The sequence below is a fragment of the Echiichthys vipera genome (genome assembly GCF_963691815.1).
Source record: "Echiichthys vipera genome assembly, chromosome: 3".
Lineage (NCBI taxonomy): Eukaryota > Metazoa > Chordata > Actinopteri > Perciformes > Trachinidae > Echiichthys > Echiichthys vipera.
This window is the reverse complement of record NC_139828.1, coordinates 20,922,026-20,940,461: the sequence shown is the minus strand read 5'-3', so window position 1 is coordinate 20,940,461 and position 18,436 is coordinate 20,922,026. Positions and strand designations below refer to the sequence as shown.

The window sequence follows — 18,436 nt, the reverse complement described above, 5'->3', positions numbered from 1 at the left end:
ATGTGACATTTTTTCAGAAGAGGCATCTTTCTCTCCACCCTGCCAAACATGTAGAACTTGTGAAATTTTTGTCACATGCACAGATCTACCAACCTCTGCCATTTAGACTTATAACTCCTTCAAGGTCACCATGGGCCTCTTGGTAGCTTCCCTGATCAATCTTTTCCTGGCTCTGTCATCCAGTTTGGAGGGGCGGCCCGATCTAGGAGAGGTCTGGGTGGTGCCGTATGCCTTCCATTTCTGGACAATACTCTGAAAGGTACTCAGAGGGAAAGCTAACACCTTTGAAATCTTTTTATATCCTTTTCTTACTTGTGCCGTTTCACAACTTTATCCCTGTTTTTGAAAGTATCTTTCCAACCATGGTATGGTCATCAATTATTTGTGTTACCATGCACTACTAGGACTGGAGTCCTCAAGGAACAGCTGATTTTATTTTGAAGTAAAATCAAAAACACCACAGTTGATGTCAGGTGGAGAACAATTAACTTGGTGTGTGATCTTGAAGGTGATTGGTTAAACCTGAGAATGTTTATAATGGTTATTCTAAAGGGACTCCCGACCCTGCTATTCTAGTTGTTCATTTTTTTATTCATTTCCAGAAATTTTCAAAAATAAAGTTTCACTCGAATGTTGTAAGGTAAAATGTGTAAATCATGCTGGGAAAATATATTATTTTATGTATCAACATTTCAGGCTGTAAAACAAAAATAGTGACTATTTCAAAAAGGTGTCGTGGCTTTCCATAGGCACTGTATGTGTGTGCGTGTGTGTGTGTGTGTGTGTGTGTGTGTGTGTGTGTGTTTGTGTGTGTCTGTGTGTGTGTGTGTGGTTAGTTGTCTCTAGCCCCCACTAGTTCACAGCACCTTCAGATGAACAGATGTATCTTTGTCTCTGAAGCAACAACATCGCTCTACTTAGCGGTGAGGCAGTGAAACATACTGTAAGTAGGTTTTAATTTTATATCTGATTTAACAGCAGATATAGGCTTTGTGTCAGTAAATTACACATATTTAATATGAAAAAAACAGGAAAATAATACAGTAAGTGACATGATGATGGTGATATGATGAGTTTCAGATTGGGCTTGAGGAGCAGTTGTATTTAAATGATGCAATGTATCAACAAAAATTAAAGTGCGGTTTGATATGTAACTTGTTAATTGCCTTTTTTCTCGATTAAATGCCACATGCTTGAAACTACATGTTTTCCTATGCTGTAGTGTAATAGCAGTAGTTGGCCATGTTCACACTCTGTTTTATTATTTTATTAGTAATCCTCACGGAAAACTCAGTAAACAGTACGTCAATTCCAAATGAAACCTGCAATAATCTGAGGTATTTAGTTTTTATCTTTTTTCAATTAAATGGGTATTTTTGTATTTCCACATCTGCGTCTGAGCTGTAAAAAAGAATAAAAGTGTGCATGCACCACAGTCGAGTTGAGGCATTGTTGTTCTGGCTTACAAAAGTAGAGATTACATGTGCAAAAATATAAATAGCTGCTTTCATTGTGCCTTGGAATAGAAAACCAAAAATGGGTAAAGAGGCCTCTGTCTATGTCTTTTATCGCCTGTAACGTTTCTTGAAATTGCTGGATGTATTTTTGGTCCTAGACTGAAGCATATCTGCAAAATGTTCCAGCCGCACGCAGACGATACTGGTCTGGGCAGCAGAAAGAGGGTTTTATGAACAAAATGTGCTCGTTAATTCCCTGTGTAAGTGTGAGAGTGTTTACAGACAATTTGAGATTAAACCACAATTGACACAAATAGCTTCATTATAATGGGGTTTCGCTGACAGCTTGCTTCCTTGTTTTGTTTTTATCAACAGAAATTAAACAACTGTTGAGTTAGTCCTGGTCTATACCAAGTATTTAGACATGGAAATGTTTAAAAGGACATTTAGCGTGTAGATTTAAATCTCAACAGGTTCTTTTTGGTGTGAAGTAATATAATCTGAACCATGACAAAGGAACACATGCAATGTGTTTATTTCATGTGTCATTGTTTCCGCTGATGTAGGAAATTGTGCTTCAGTTTGGGGCGCTTCGGCCCCTGATCTGATACGCAGAGGAGCTTTTAATCCAAGTCCGCCTACGTCTTCAGTTGTTTTTAAATCATCAACAAATGGCAGTTTGGGGAAAAATCATATCATGTGTGAGGGTCGAAAGGACACATTATCTGTATGTGGATATCTACAGTCTCAAATGCTGATGTATGTATGGAGGAATGCTTCGAGTTACATAACAAGGAGCTGACTTCCTGATAGCACAACCAAAATAATCCTGACCTAAAATAACTTTATTAGCCGAATAGTTATTACTACAAAGATCTTGATCTAATATGAACCATGTATTCTACAGAGAACAGCTTTTAGCAGTTAAAGAAGCAAGTTAAATCAGGCCTACATGTACTGTATGATTCATGAGAACAAAAGAGTTAAAACGTCTGTGCACTAATGAGCTGCTGAGTCTCAACGCTGTCGGGGGGCCTTGCTCTTTGCTTTTTCAGACATAAAGAGGTCACTGTTTGCATGACCCCTACTTGATCCTGCCAGCCTGACGTTAACGTTAGCATGCTACTGAAGTCTTGACATTTTTTAGATGTTTGGGTGTCATGTTATGGTGAATAGGCAAAGACTGTGATGTCATATTATCTGTAATATTTCTTATTTGATGGGGTTTATGATCCTGTCCATAAATACTACACACATTGTGTTTTAAGGGCTCAGGGTTTCAGGAGATCTGTGGGCTGATTTTTCAACGTCTGACCCAAGAAACATACATGAGAGCACCAAACCTTTGTCTATACTTTGGGTTTAGTGCTAATTATTATTATTATCATTATATAATATTAAGGTTAGCATGCTAACACTAACATGGTAAACATTATACGTGATAAACATCAACGTGTTAGCACTGGGATTGTGAGCAGCAGGATGATGGTAGCGTTTAGCTCGAAACACAACCGGTCTGTCAGAGCTGCTAGCTGGGCTGTGGACTGTGAGTCTTGTTTTTAAGTAGCTAAAACTTATTTTTGCTAATAGTTTATATTTACTTGAGTAGTCTACAATTTTGAATGCTGGACACCCCAAATTAGGTGAGGTTTTTTTAGAACAACTGATTTTCCGGGTAAGTAAGTTGTATGCCTGAGCTTTTACTCTTGGTTAGTGTCAGCCCGAATGATCAGCTCTTTCACTCGGTGCTTCATGCTTCACAGAACATCTCTGTCACTGACATCAAGATTGATCGACCTGAAACAGTCACTTCTCTACAAACTTGAAAAGTGTGGGGTGAGGTTTTTATTTTTTACAGTACAGTAGAGTACAGAAGTATATTCCTGACAAAGAAAACATCAGTATCACCTTTAGTGTGAAAAGTCTATAACAAAATGTTTTTTACATTAAACAAGGTATTTTCATGTTTTTAAGACAATACGTTATATACTACGTTAATATACTATTTATCGCGCTATTACGTAACACGTTATAACGTGATCAATTATGTGGTTTTAACTTGATAACTTGGCCTATATTATTATACATTTATACAGCATGTAATGATAATGTTATAGGAATAAGTTGTCTCGTGAAACATGTTAGAACGTGATGAGTTTGTATGTTGTAATAATGCAAAAATATCTTGCTATAACATGAAAACATCTTGCTATAATAATACATTTCACATTATAACTTGATTTACTTGCTGGTTTGGCCGCTGTATCTCAGGCCATTTTGGCGCGTGTCACTTATTACTCTGCTTGCTGAAAACACAGTGATTCATAGGACGTATTCCACTGCTCACTATCTGCTCACTTTGCAGCCCCTCAAGTTTTTAATGCAAACTTGATTAATTATTAAATTCATTTTTCTACATGACATTCAGCTAGTTTCTGTTTTAACTCTTTATTTATGGATCATTTTCATCTTTTAGTACAGAATGGTGTAACAAAGGACAAATACAAAACATTGACTAACTACCCATATTCAAGGTCCGGGGGTGATGAGTAAATCCAAAAGTATCATACCCAGTATGTGCATACAGTCTCACTCATTGGCCAGATAGTCATTTCTGCCATCGTTTTTCACCTAGCTCGTTTTGGAGTCTGACTGAGTGAGTCATTTGCTCTAGTACATGTAGTTGTTTTACAATATTAACAAAATAATCTGTAGTGGGGGCATTTTTCTGGAGCTAACATTTTGTAATGGCCTTTTTACTTGCAGCCAGCAAGACGCTAAGTAGGTACACATCAGCTTTTATCAACCCATCTGGCATATTCCCAAGACAGAGAGTTGGGAAAAATACATTCATATTAAAACATGGAACCTTTGAAATTATTTTTCCACGTCCCTCCAGAAAAACTGGATGGAGGGGCAAGACCAAAAAAATATGGGCATGATCAGCAAGGACCTCTCTACATTCTCTCCAGCAGGCCAGTTGTGTACCAGTCTGTTTGGACTTCTGCTTGGGAGTTATAAAAGACAAATTAAGCTTTTCTAATAGAAGTCTCTCCAAGTCCAAGAGTTGGTGGAGGATGACTGTGTTTCTCAAGCGTTCAGCCACATGTCCTCTGTTATCACAATGTTCAACTCTTTTTCCCATCGTTGTTTCACATCCTTCTTCAATGAGGTGATGCTGTGCAGAGTTGTATGCATCAATGAATATATGAATAAATGCTGGTGGCTCTGCTGGGTTACAACCTGTCTACAGAAAATAATCACGGAACTGTAAGTACCTGTAACAGTCTCGCCCACCTAGTCCATACATTTGAAATAAATTGTTAAAGCTGTTAAGCTCCCGTTTTTTAACAATTTTGCATACAGCAGTAACACCATAATAGGTCTATTGTTTATACCTATGATCTAATAATGCTGGTGTGATTTCGGGGGCATACGCTCGCCATCTAAGTTGTTTTATCTGTTTTTGTTTCAAAGTGTCTTTTATTGAAAATAGTAACAGGCTCGTTAAGGAAGATATGAAGCCACACTGTAGGTTCAAAGCTGTCGTGTGTCATCGCTCTCCCCTCTTTGCTTTTGTAGTTCATACTAAACAAGTGAAGTAAAAAAGCCATAAAAAAACATATTATGGAAAGAACACGAGCTGAGCAAAGACTTGGCTGCTAGTTGGAAGTTTTTATGTCTTGTTGGAAGTCTGTCAATGTTTTGGTTAGTGTGATCGTGTCGTAAATTACAGCAGTGTGGCTTATATTCTTGTCATGGTGTGTTAGGAGGACTTGTTGGTTTGTAATTAAGTTCACTTGCACTTTCAGTTTAATTTTATTCAAGTAATATCACTGAAGTTTTGGAATTTAAAAGAAAAGGATGGAAAACAGTCAAAGAGAGTCATTTACATCTCTCTATAGTATCTGCAGAATCAACAGATAATCCACCTTATAAAGGAAATGAAAACATGTCATCACCTGAACATTATCTTACATATGAGGACTATGTTGTTTGCCAGTGACTCACAAAATGCATTGGCAGATGACTCAATGTTTAGACACGTGGTTAACAACTAACTACTTGGTTAAAACTACTTCAAGAAAAGATCACGGTTTCGTGTAAAATGAGTGAGTGTGTCACAGACATAATTAAGTGAAGTAGTTATGTCCTGGACGTGGTTACATACTTACAAATACTCATGTTGGTTAACCAAAAAAAAAAAAAAAAGTCAACATTCACTTTTGGTTCCACACGGGACACAAACAGCGGCCTCCTGGGTGAAAGACCTAGGTTTTTTTGAGCCATTCACCACCGTGACCTCCTCCATACACAGACTTTGGAGCTCTTTCTACGCTGTCGTCACCTAGCAACAATCGTATGGGTCGTAACAAGGCGCATGCACAATCAACCTATAGGGATGGGGGGTTTTTTTGGTGAGGATTCTGGGATATTGTTTGATTATTCTTATTATTGATGAATCTGTTGTTGATTAATTGTTAGTCTACGGTCAGACAACAGTTAAAAAGGCCAATCACAGTTTCCTGAGTTGTTTGATCCAACAAACAGTCTAAAACTAAAAGATCTTCAATTAAAACATAAAAGAGGTAATTCTCACATTTGAAAAGTTGGAACCTGCAAATGTAGTTCAATAAATTACTTAAACAACTAATCACTTATCAAAATAGTTCATCTTAAGTTAAATAGTCAGTTCTCTGTAACTAATCAATTAAACAACAATATCTTGGAGGTGCAGCATCTTATGATCTTAACGTAACATTCTGACAAGAACCCGAGCAAAATACATTTACTCTCACTTAAACTGGACTATACAAACAGGTGTGTAACCATGTAAGTACTCATATTCTTGTGACATCACAGTTCGTCTGTAAATGTGCATGAACCGTCTGTCCACATCAGTGGGTCTGGGGGTCTTTGTTGTGGTGGCTCTTGTGGCATCTATGTGTTTCTGCTCGGTTGTCCACTGTGGATGTGGGCAAGAGACACATGTGGAGCCAGGAAGCTGAGGTTTTCACTCACTTTAATCTTTTCTCAGATTTTACATTACGCTACAACGTAGGGGAAAATGTTATTTGGCTCTTGCATAAAAATGTCAAATAGTTTAAGTTCCATTAAAGGTCCCATATTTTGAAAAGTGAGATTTCCATGTTTTTTTTATGTATTTATTATAAAGCAGGTCGAGGTGCTATATATAAATACTTTGATAGTATCAAAACAGACAATCCACGGAGAAATAGACACAGGCGATATTCAGAAACTGTGACTTTAAACGACTTTAAATCTGACTTTTATGGTTATGTCACAACTATACTATATATATATATATATATATATATATATATATATATATATAAACATCTAAATAGGTAAAACAATTTTGGAAAATGGCAGAAAAGGCGGGTTCATACACATTAACAAAAGGTTCAAGACTGCGTACATAATGCCTATGTAGCTATAGCTGTTCACCAGTTCGCAGTTGCGGTCAACATTTCCATGGCAACAGCGAGCTCCACCAACCAGAAGCGTTGCTGTTGCGCTTAGGCTTTTGGATAGTTTAGTACTTCTCTATCTCATCTCATCTTCAACTGCTTATCTGGGGTCAGGTCGCGGGGGCAGAAGCTTTAGCTTCCCTTTCCCGGGCCACATTAACCAGCTCTAACTGGGGAATCCTGAGGCATTCCCAGGCCAGTGTGGAGATATAACCTCTCCATCTAGTCCTGGGTCTCCCCCGAGGTCTCCTCCCAGCTGGACGTGCCTGGAACACCTCCCTAGGGAGGCTCCCGGGGGGCATCCTTACTAGATGCCCAAACCACCTCAAATGGCTCCTTTCAACGCAAAGGAGCAGCAGCTCTACTCCGAGTTCCTCACGGATGGCTGAACTTCTCACCCTATCTCCAAGGGAGACTCCAGCCATCCTCCTGAAAAAACCCATTTCGGCCGCTTGTACCCGCCACCTCGTTCTTTCGGTCATGACCCAGCTTTCATGACGATAGGTGAGGGTAGGAACGAAGATTGACCGGTAGATTGAGAGCTTTGCCTTCCGGCTCAGCTCTCTTTTCATCACAACTGTGCGGTAGAGCGACTGCAACACCGCCCCCACTGCTCTGATTCTCCGGCCAAACTCACTCTCCATCGTCCCCTCACTCATGAACATGGTCCCGAGGTACTTGAACTCCTTCACTTCTTCTCTATGACATTGCAAATAAAACGTGTTTTTCTTCAAACAAGCAAGTCATACGGACTTATGGCTCCTACAGGAGCATAAACCATCGTTTCACATTCTCGTTGCTCGGAGTAAGTCTACCTCGGATGGTTAAGACATTTAAGGGACTTAAAGAGACTAAAACTAAAAAACCTAGTGTTTAAGACAGAGGGTGAATGCAGGTATATTCAGACAGGCAATATGATGAAATAATGTGTTTTTTTAACATTAAAGCATGTAAACATGTTCTAGTAGAAACCCAAAATACAAGCATGAACCGTAAAATGAGCAAATTATGCATCCTTTAAGTACAAAATCTTCACTTGAGTTAAATAGTACAGTAACTATTCAAATTAGCGGGCGCCACTATTCAAAAACACCAATAATTTAAGCAAACTAGAGAACAGATTGCACCTTTAACTTAAATAAAGATGAAAACTTTCCCCATCAACACCCTTTCCATTATAAGATCTACACAAAGACAAAGTCGAAATTAATTTAATTGACTGACTTAGCACTTACACATTTCTGTATAGTTTGATGTGATTGTTTTAAAATCTCAATCCTTATTACAAGCACTTCTACGTTTACATTCAGATTATCTCCTCTCTGCATGGTGTGACGTACTAGGATCTCAATTTATGTTTTGAACTCAAACAGGCATTTTCCGCTGCTATCACATAAGCGTTCCACACTGCAGTGGAAACCTGCTCATCTGTGCCCTCAGACACCTCTGAAGCCTTACATCATATCAGACACATCACATTGTAGGGTTTTTATTATGTAGTCGGGCAAATTTCCCCCATAAAGTTTTCCTCTCAAAAAGGAAAATTTACAAACAAAAGCACGAGGATTTATCTAGAATGAAAACGCACCTGTTCAACAGAAGAACAAGATGCCGGAGGAAGGAGGCTGTGAGGGCGGACTGCAATTTCCTGTTGTGGCTTTTTTCACCAGCTTGTTAGTCTGCAGTGTCAATGTGTGGGTGCGTCTTGCTAAGTATCTCATCCAGACATATGACACCTCACAGCTCATCTGTGTAGAGCTGAAAGTCCTGAAAAAACATGCCTAAATATATTTATATATTATATATATATACATAAAACATATAACACAGAAGAGGTGAGGTTCTCAGGAGGATTTCTTGTAGCGTTGAATGTTGTCCATTTTCAAACTGTGTTTCCACAGCTGTTTTGTCATTTAGGTGAGAAATCAGGGTTGCTTGAGCAGACAGTGGAGGAGAGGTAAAAGGCTGGAGGGTTAGAGGTCACACACTGGATTTAAATCTGTGTGTGTGTGTGTGTGTGTGTGTGTGTACTGGTCATACATTGGGCTATTGAACAAGCATATTCCTAAAGACTTTTTTATATGCAGTTGTTGTTTAAATGCTCTCTTTCCATCTCTCCAGCTCCTTTCCACCATCCACATCCAGGACTGTAAGTCAAATTTCAGCTCATCTCTCCCAGGTGTCACCATGTCCATCGACCCTGCGGCCGAGCTGCCTTTCTTCTACGGCAGCATCAGTCGCTCAGATGCCGAGCAGCACCTGAAGCTGGCTGGGATGGCCGATGGGTCCTTCTTGCTGCGACAGTGTCTCCGCACTCTGGGAGGCTACGTCCTGTCTGTTGTGTGGAACCTGGAGTTTCACCATTACCCCGTTGACAAGCAACTTAACGGGACTTACTGCATCGCAGGAGGAAAGCCTCACTGCGGGCCTGCAGAGCTCTGTGAGTTTTACAGCAAAGACCCAGACGGGCTGGTGTGCATCCTGAGGAAACCCTGTCTACGCTCCCCGGAAACACCTATACGTGCTGGCGTGTTCGACAGCCTGAGAGAAAACATGCTGCGGGAGTATGTGAAACAGACCTGGAACCTGGAGGTGAGGCTCTGCTGAGGCTGTTGGGTAACACTGTACAGGGCCCTGACCCCAATGAGCTCCTACTTGTCAAAGAGTTGAAATATAAAATAATAAGTTGTAGTATAACTCATATATAGCTGCATTTTGCAGGCTACTCGGTACTTTTGAGTTTGTACTTGAACTTGAAATGAGTATTTCCATTTTATTGTAAATCTATATCAACTCAACTGATATTGTACTTTTTATTCCGCTTTATTCATTGACGGATAGATTGACAATTACTGTACAGATTAAGATAATAGATACAACTTTTACACATTATAAACACATTTATAGAGATAAAACAATTATTTAACTTTTCTAACACATTTTAACAATTTAATGTCATATATGATAATATATCAGTCACAAGAAGATTTAATTAGTACTTATACTTATGATATTTTAAGAACATTTGTCTGATAACACTTTTGCACAATTAGGATTTTAAATGCACAACTTTTGACATTGTGTTCTTTGGATTCTCTAGAATATAATTTTTTACCTCAGAATCAGAAATACTTTTTTGTTACAACTCCAGATCTACAAACAGCAAATAGTATACAGACTAAACATATATTAGAAAAAACTCAAATTTACAGCAATAAATATTTTACAGTAATAAATAATTATATACAAGATCAAAGATCGTCTGTGGTTGAGTCTGAATTACAGAGAGGAGGTGACAGGCTCTCCAAAGGATGTGTTGTATAGTATAATGACCACAGACAGGAAAGATTTCCTGTGGTGTATCTGGGTGTGAGGAGACTTCTGCTGAAGGTGCTCCTCTGCTGGGCCAGTGTGTCGTAGAGAGGGTGGGAGACATTGTCCAGGATAAACCGGAGCCTGGACAGCATCCTTCTCTCTGCCACGGTCGTCAGGGTGTCCCTCCTGATCAGTTTGTTTAGTCTGTTGGTGTCTGCGACCTTCAGCCCACTGCCCCAGCATGTGACAGCGAAGAAGATCGCACTGGCCACAACAGACCCATAAAACATCCTCAGTATCGTCTGACAGATGTTAAAGGACCTCAGCCTCCTCAGGAAGAAGAGTCGACTTTGGCCCCTTTTGTAGACAGCCTCTGCGTTTCTAGTCCGGTTCAAGTTATTATTGAAGTACACCCCCAGGTACGTATACTCCTCTACAGTGTCCACAGGGACCCCCTGGATGGAGACAGGGGTCACAGGTGTTTTCACCCTCCTCAGATCCACTACAAGCTCCTTTGTTTTAGTCATGTTGAGCTGCAGATGATTCAGCTCACCCCAAGTGACAAAGCTCTGTCAGAAACAGTCCTGTATTCACTTTCATCCTCCTTTCCAACGCAGCTAACTATTGCTGAGTCATCAGAAAACGTCTGAGGGTGGCAGGACTCAGTGCAATAGTTGACCTCCATTCTAATTATAATTTGGGTGAAAGTAACAAATGGCAAAATCATTTTATATGATTGAATATAGGACAGCAGATGGCTAAATTACAAACACAATTTACAAATTTTGAATCACATACCATGCCATCATCAAGGACCCTTGCAGAGAAAACACTCGAATACACTCAAATGTAAAAAATTATTTAAAAAGACCAATACACAAACAAATAGGCAGACTCTACAGGGGATTTTGCAAGTTGCACCTTTTCATTTGTTTAGTGTCTTTGTTTACTCAGTTTGCGATCTGGCCTTCTGAAGTCCGACTTCAATTTTAAAATCCTGTCGTTTCATGATTTGTCTCTGCAGACAGTCACAGACTGAGACCTTTTATCACTGGTGGGCTCCTGATAAGCAGCCAAACTGGCTCCAGATGCATGTACACTCCCAGTAAGGAACAAAAGAAGCCAGAAAAATCACAACCCTCGTTCTGCAACATCACCTCCTAGGAGTGGTGGGAAGTAACTATGTACATTAAAGTACTGTACTTGTAATATAATTTTGAGGTACCCTTTTCTGTTTCCACTTCAACTCCTCTATTTCGAACGGTCATGTTGTACTTTTTACTTCACTATATCCATTTTACAGATCTAATGCAGGTACCTATGTTACTTTGCAGTAAAAATTCTTACATATAAGAAATAAGCAGGAAGCGTCATGCAGGACCACGGCAGCAGGCACCACCACGATCAGCAGAGACCTGTGACTACCCTGCATATACAGTCTAAATGTGTGAATTCTGAATGTCTGCGTCTGATTCTTCTGCTCAGGGAGAAGCGATGGAGCAGGCCATCATCAGCCAAGCTCCCCAGCTGGAGAAACTGATCGCCACCACGGCCCACGAGAAGATGCCCTGGTATCACGGTAAAGTCACCCGGCAGGAAGGCGAGAGACGGCTTTACTCCGGAGCACAACCAGACGGCAAGTTCCTGTAAGTTGCTCAAGATGATGTTTTTGCATCTCTTTTTCTTCACAACTAAAGGTCAGAGGTCCTTATTCAGTTCTTAAGCAACACTGTTTTTTTGGTTTCGCAGAGTGAGAGACAGGGAGGAGTCGGGTACTTTTGCTCTGTCAATGGTGTATGGGAAAACAGTGTACCACTACCAGATCCTCCAAGACAAATCAGGGAAATACTCCATGCCAGAGGGAACAAAGTTTGACACAATCTGGCAGGTCAGCCCTCCATCCTACTCTTCTCTTCATTCAATATCTTGTGATTATATTGAAGCTCATGGCACTTTTCTTTTTCCTAAAATGTAACGTTATCTTTATCTCTCCAGCTGGTTGAGTATCTGAAGATGAAAGCTGATGGCCTGGTGACTAATCTCAGGGAGGCATGTGTTAACGGAAAAGCTGCTGAAAGTACTGAACATCTTATTTCCTTTTCTCAGTTATATCAACATAATGTTTCCAGGCCACTTTTGTGGGTTATTTGTAATACTCAGCCTTGTTAATCAAATTAATAGGTATAAACTGTTTTGTAATCTTTCAGAGACACCCAGTCTCCCTGCAACAGTGAGTACAGACACAATTCTGCACTGTTTAAGTCAGCATGTGTTTCTTTTTTCTGACATTAATCTTAATGCAACTCTTTCAGCGGCGACCCGGCACAAATAGATACACACCGCCACCTGGAGGTCAGTCACCTGAAGTACAACGAGCTCACACCACTTCACAGTTATACTGCAACATCAAACACACATCGGCTGCTTTGTATTCTGCTTGCAGCCAAATTACTCCTGGGTTATTTATTTATTTATTTTATGTTTAATTTTTGAGGAACAATGAACCAACACCACATACCACGGACTATATAGCCCATGCATGTTTGCAATGCCTGCCCCTTGATGGGCCTTTAAGATACACAAAACTGAACTGAAGAAAATACATACACAACAGCACAAAACAATGATACAGTCAGTGGTGAAAGAAGTATTCAGAGGTTTTACTTTAGTAAAAGTATCAATACAACAGTGCCAAAATACTCCATAACCAGCCAAATGTACATACATGTATATGACAGTATATTAACATTAAATTATTATGACATTTAGGTATGATCAGCATTTGATTGTTTTAGCTGGTGGAGGGGAATGTTACTTTATTGATAGCCAAGGGTAAACTACTTTTGCAGCCGAGAGACGAAACAAATCTCAAATCTATTTTAATAACAATCACTGCAGATCTACAGTGTTCTCACTTTTAAAGTTAGTTATGTGATGTGCTGAATAATGTGTCTGTTTGAATGATTGTATTGTGTTCGTCATGTGTTTTTTACTACACATGCCTCCTAATTGCCCCTCAGGGACATATAAAGTTTTTTTAATTGAATTGAATTGAACTGAATCCATCACAATATGAACAATAAAAACAAGACATAAAACATAAAACAAAGAACAGACTAGAATCGACAAAGTGCTGCAATCCATAAAATAAAAGCATGAAAAAAAAACGCCAAGAGCAAATTTCCTACATATTAGAAAGTAAATAAAATAAATAAAACATAGTTCAGTAAAGTGAGAATAAAACTATAAGATAAAAACGAATCGATCTATAAATAAAAAATAAAATGCATTCTCCCAAAGTGACTGATTTTAAAGTACTTTATTTATTGTTGGATAGATTAATTTGTTACTATGAACCATATTTTGTATACTGAGCATTTGTTTGTGTGTAAAAATCCTAGTGTAGTGGAGTAAAAAGTACAATATTTCTGCCTGAAATGTAGTTAAATAGAAGTAAGTAAAAGTGCCTGGTGGCTCAGTAGCGGGCGCCCTATGTACCAAGGCTAGCACTCCTCGACGCAGCGGCCTGGGTTCGATTCCCTTTGCTGCATGTCACCCCCTACCAACTCATGTTCCCTGTCATTCTTCAAGCTGTCCTATCTAAAAAAGGCAAATAAAGGCTAAAAAGATCTTTAAAAAAGTAAAGTACGAGTACTTTAAAACTGTAATTAAGTACTTTCCACCACTGAGCTGTGTTTCCAGGAAAACAAAACAAACTCAGTTAAATAGTTAACTACTGAAGAGCCTATAGGAAATGATACCAACTGTTTAATAGCTTAGTTTAAAGCACATGTTAAAACCTGCCAACAACTGCATTTTTATTTATATGTGGTTTGCACCTTTGCTTGTAGCCGCCTCGAACCGTGAAGTTCTGCCGATGGACTGCGTTGAATTCAACCCGTACCACAACCCGAATGAAGTGAGGAAGTTTAACATCAAAAGGACTCAGCTGCTGATCGATGAAGTGGAGCTCGGTTCTGGGAACTTTGGCTGCGTAAAGAAAGGAGTCCTCAAGACTGAATCGTAAGGACTGAGACATTATAAAACAAATACAAGTTTTACTACTGAACAGATGCCCTTTGATGGTCAGACTCTCATCCAAAATGTTTTCTCTCAGGGGCCAGAAAGATGTAGCCATCAAAGTGCTGAAGAGTGACAATGAGAAGCTGGTGAAGGAGGAAATGATGAGGGAGGCAGAGATCATGCACCAGCTGGACAACCCCTTCATCGTCCGCATGCTGGGTTTGTGCAACGCTGAAAATCTCATGCTAGTCATGGAGATGGCCTCTTTCGGACCTCTCAACAAGTTCCTCTCCACCAAAAAGTGAGTTGAGCATGGGCAGATCTAGAGTCTCTGATAATTACCAGCCACAACAGTGATGCTGATATTCACAAGATGTTCACTGGTTTATGATTATCAGTATAGATTTAGGTATAGTTGCTCCTGCAGGAAAGTACCATATACTGCGATTCAGGTCACGTTTTGATTACACAGCTCAATATCACAATTCTGAGTCGTAGAGGATGATTTTCTTTTTTTTTTCATGTGATCCCTTAAGATGTAGTGGTGTCTACTTGTGACGTCTCTCTGAACATTATTTTATGTTACGAAAAGGTGTTGGGTAAAAGTATCCTGAATTTCACAAGAAAGAAATCAACATTTAAAATGAACATTTTTGTGCAGCAAGTTCTTCTTTCTTATCTCTTTAATCATCTTGCAGCACATCAGCTTTATGTAGGACCAGGGTCTGGAACAGCCTCTATCCTCAGACCTTTGATTTCAATTTCAAGGAAAAAACACATTTTTAAAAGGGATTAAAAGAACAAGAACAACATATTCTTTCATATTCATTTTTGTGATGAGCAGTGTTTTCGTCCTCACAGGGATACTGTAACTGTGGAGAACATTGTCAACCTGATGCACCAGGTGTCTATGGGAATGAAGTATCTGGAAGAGAAGAACTTTGTGCACAGAGACTTAGCAGCTCGTAATGTCCTGCTGGTCAACCAACAGTTCGCCAAAATCAGTGACTTTGGGCTCTCCAAGGCCCTCGGAGCAGATGACAACTATTACAAGGTGCATGTCATCATATTGTTACACTGTAGGACAAAGTGACACATAGAACCACTAAAGGATGGAGAAGGGGGGATTATCAGCGTTAAAGCTAACACAAACAGATATTGCATCCTCAATTGAGTGCTTTTGGGAATTGGTGAGCTCCCCCCTACACACATACCAACCCAAAGATGTTACCGGCTCTGTGGAAACCAAAGTAAACAGTGAATTGATGAATTGAAGGAAATAATATACAACTGAATGATATACTGTCTAATTCAAGTTTCATTTTTTGACCTTGTATAATTGGCTCACCTGTGAGCAAACAAATCCATCTGCTTCTTCAGCACTAGCGACAGCACTATGAACATAAACATTTAGGTTACTTTCAGAGCCATGGTCGGGGCCATAGATTCTAACTTGCACAACTCTCAATCAGATAAAGGATCAGTGAGTCAGGCAGACTAGATTTACATAACAGCCCTAATCTGCCCCTGGTTTTCTGTGATAATGCAGTTAAAAATATACATCACCTATTAGAAAAGTAGCATTAAAAATGAAAATGAACAGATCTTTAAGCACCATTTCTCCATCGTTAAAGCTTACCAGGGCCCTTTGCCCTTTGTATATAGCATGCTGTCTCTGATTATCAATACTGATGTAGGCGATCTTTCATTGTCATGTTGCTTGTTGTCATACATGGTGGGTTGTACAGGCTCGTACTGCGGGTAAATGGCCTCTGAAGTGGTACGCTCCAGAATGTATAAACTTCCACAAATTCTCCAGTAAAAGTGACGTGTGGAGTTTTGGTGTCACCATGTGGGAGGCCTTTTCCTTTGGAGGGAAACCTTACAAGGTACCAAGTTTTTTTGCAGTCATCTTTCTGTTGTACACGTTAAGTTGTATTACAGCTCTTATTTTGTCTCAATTTTGTCTAGAAAATGAAAGGACCAGAGGTGATGCGCTTCATTGACAATGGGGACCGCATGGATTGTCCGGCAGCATGTCCAGAGAGAGTATACGCATTGATGAGAGAATGCTGGACATACAAGTAAGAAACTGATCGTCTGAGTCTTATGCACCTTGGTTAGTTTAGCTTCAATTTAATTAAAAATGATATTCAGTGGGAAAACAAAGAGATGTGCAGCAAAAATAAGTTTTCTTGTTGATGTGTGTCCTCTCTGTGCTGCAATAGAAATATTTGTTTCTTAACTAAATGTAAGATAAAGTAATTCCAGGTGACATTTTGAGAGCTTTAAGTATATTTTTATGATTAGCGGGATAATATCATGAATTGCAATTATTTTGGCCAGGATAATCGTGACATGAAATGTTCGTTTAGTCCCATGCTCGCCCTGGTAGTCCCAATGTGTTGTATTTGTTATTCTGTCAGTGTCAGACAGCGGTGTGACCTTTTTAGATCTTGTGACATTGCCTTCCTTTAATCACAACCTTTCAAACGGTTGTTTCCGGCCCTCCTCTCTCCTCTCTCACCAGGCATGAGGAGCGTCCTGACTTCAAGAAAGTTGAAGAGTCAATGAGGTCTTACCATTACTCCATATCCAACAAGGCCAAGCCTGAGGGAGAAGGGGGTGCAGCCGCCGAGCCTATCGAGTAGACAGAAACAAGGCACATTCTGTCCCTGTGCTGCACAAAGCACCCTTTCAACTGGCCATTAAACAACCAAAACAAAGAGCTTTTTATGAACGGTGCACACTGACCAGCTTCGACTACAGTATCAATACAGCTAAACAGGCCTCAGTGACATTAATGTGCATTTATAAATTGTTCTTCTGTCTGTTGGCAATATAAGGAGGATGTCTGTCTGTCGATCTGTCGTGGTTTGAATGTTGAGTGTTGACGTCTTTGCATTGATGAACAAACTAATTTTATATTCAGGTATTTTGGCATATAATGGTTGTATATGGTACATGAACAAGTGGATTTTTCACAGTATCTGGCACCCCCTAAGAGTACTTTATTGTTTTTTAAAATGCCAAATAAACTGTTATCTTTATGAAAATACCATGCAGAATAATAGTAAAATTCTTATTTCTGACCCATCCATTTGCTGGGAGTGAGCTGAATAAGGTCTGGACCATAGACTGTATAAATGATGATATATTAATCATTATACAGTTTATGGTCTGGACCCATGCTGACAGATGAACTGGCCAACATGGTTCAAAGGCTGAAATGTAAATAGATACTACCAGAGCAACATAACAATCTGTACATTTTTTAAGCATGTTGCATAGAAATAAAGGGAATAACATCCTACAAATATGCTTTTTTTTACATGTGCAGAGCACTACATCTGTTTCCAAATGTCAGACAATAGTAGAAAATGTTGATCACTTTTTCCCAAGAGTTTAGTCCACAACCCAAAGATATTTCGTTTTTAGTTAGTACATTTAGATTACTTTAAAAGTGTAAAGAAAGCAGAAAATATTCACATTTGAGACGCTGCGACCAGAGAATTTTGAATTATGTTCCTTTAAAAAATGACTCAAATAAATGAATCGATATGAATCAGTTAATCCACTAATTCTATGCAGTCTTACCTTTATTAATTGTCTCCCAAAAGTGGCTTTAATACAAATATTGGCACGGTTTCTTTAAATTATGGAGAAATATATCAATGTATGATGTTTTTGTAGAGTTGGTCTAATAAGTAAATAAATAATCAGTATAAATAAAAGGGGCATTATATGTTTAAATACATATTAATATTGATTAATCTAAACGGGTCTAAAGCAGATATCTCCTGTGTTGCTCCTGTCAGTAACTTAAACATGATTTATTGTGGTTTATAATGACTAATGTTACCGTATCAAAGGAAGTACTTTAAGCTGCCAGGCAACAACTGAAGGGCACGCGACACAGGAAGTTTATGGATTAGCCTTCAAAATAATAGTGTCGAGTTTTCACAGAAGAAAAATAAGAGAGGACATTGAGCTGTTTGCCGTGGTCTTGTGACTAGTAACAAACTAAATTGTGATTGATGTTAGTTGTCAGGGTGACAACACTCATCAGAGGGGCTGTAAAGTGTTTGCAAGTCTATGAAAATGTGTTTTAAGAGGTGGTTTAAAATAAGTCACTGATTCAGCAAGCCC

General features: G+C 39.2%; 1 protein-coding gene across 1 annotated transcript; it reads left to right on the top strand.

The window, feature by feature from the left end:
• Positions 1–854: 854 nt before the first annotated feature.
• On the top strand, positions 855–17,414 carry zap70 (zeta chain of T cell receptor associated protein kinase 70). Its single transcript, XM_083910989.1, has 13 exons — positions 855–943; positions 9,071–9,541; positions 11,750–11,910; positions 12,014–12,152; positions 12,260–12,341; positions 12,472–12,494; positions 12,577–12,616; positions 14,116–14,287; positions 14,382–14,588; positions 15,149–15,341; positions 16,036–16,176; positions 16,259–16,371; positions 16,818–17,414. The coding sequence occupies exons 2-13, from the start codon at positions 9,137–9,139 to the stop codon at positions 16,936–16,938; spliced, it is 1,797 nt and encodes a 598-aa protein (XP_083767115.1). The 5' UTR covers positions 855–943; positions 9,071–9,136; the 3' UTR covers positions 16,939–17,414.
• Positions 17,415–18,436: the final 1,022 nt, after the last annotated feature.

Coding starts and splice junctions, on each gene's coding strand:
- zap70 (XM_083910989.1), top strand. CDS start 9,137: ATGTCCATCGACCCTGCGGCCGAGCTGCCTTTCTTCTACGGCAGCATC. Junction 12,617..14,115: donor ATACACACCGCCACCTGGAG/GTCAGTCACCTG, acceptor CTTTGCTTGTAG/CCGCCTCGAACCGTGAAGTT. Junction 16,372..16,817: donor AGAGAATGCTGGACATACAA/GTAAGAAACTGA, acceptor CTCTCTCACCAG/GCATGAGGAGCGTCCTGACT.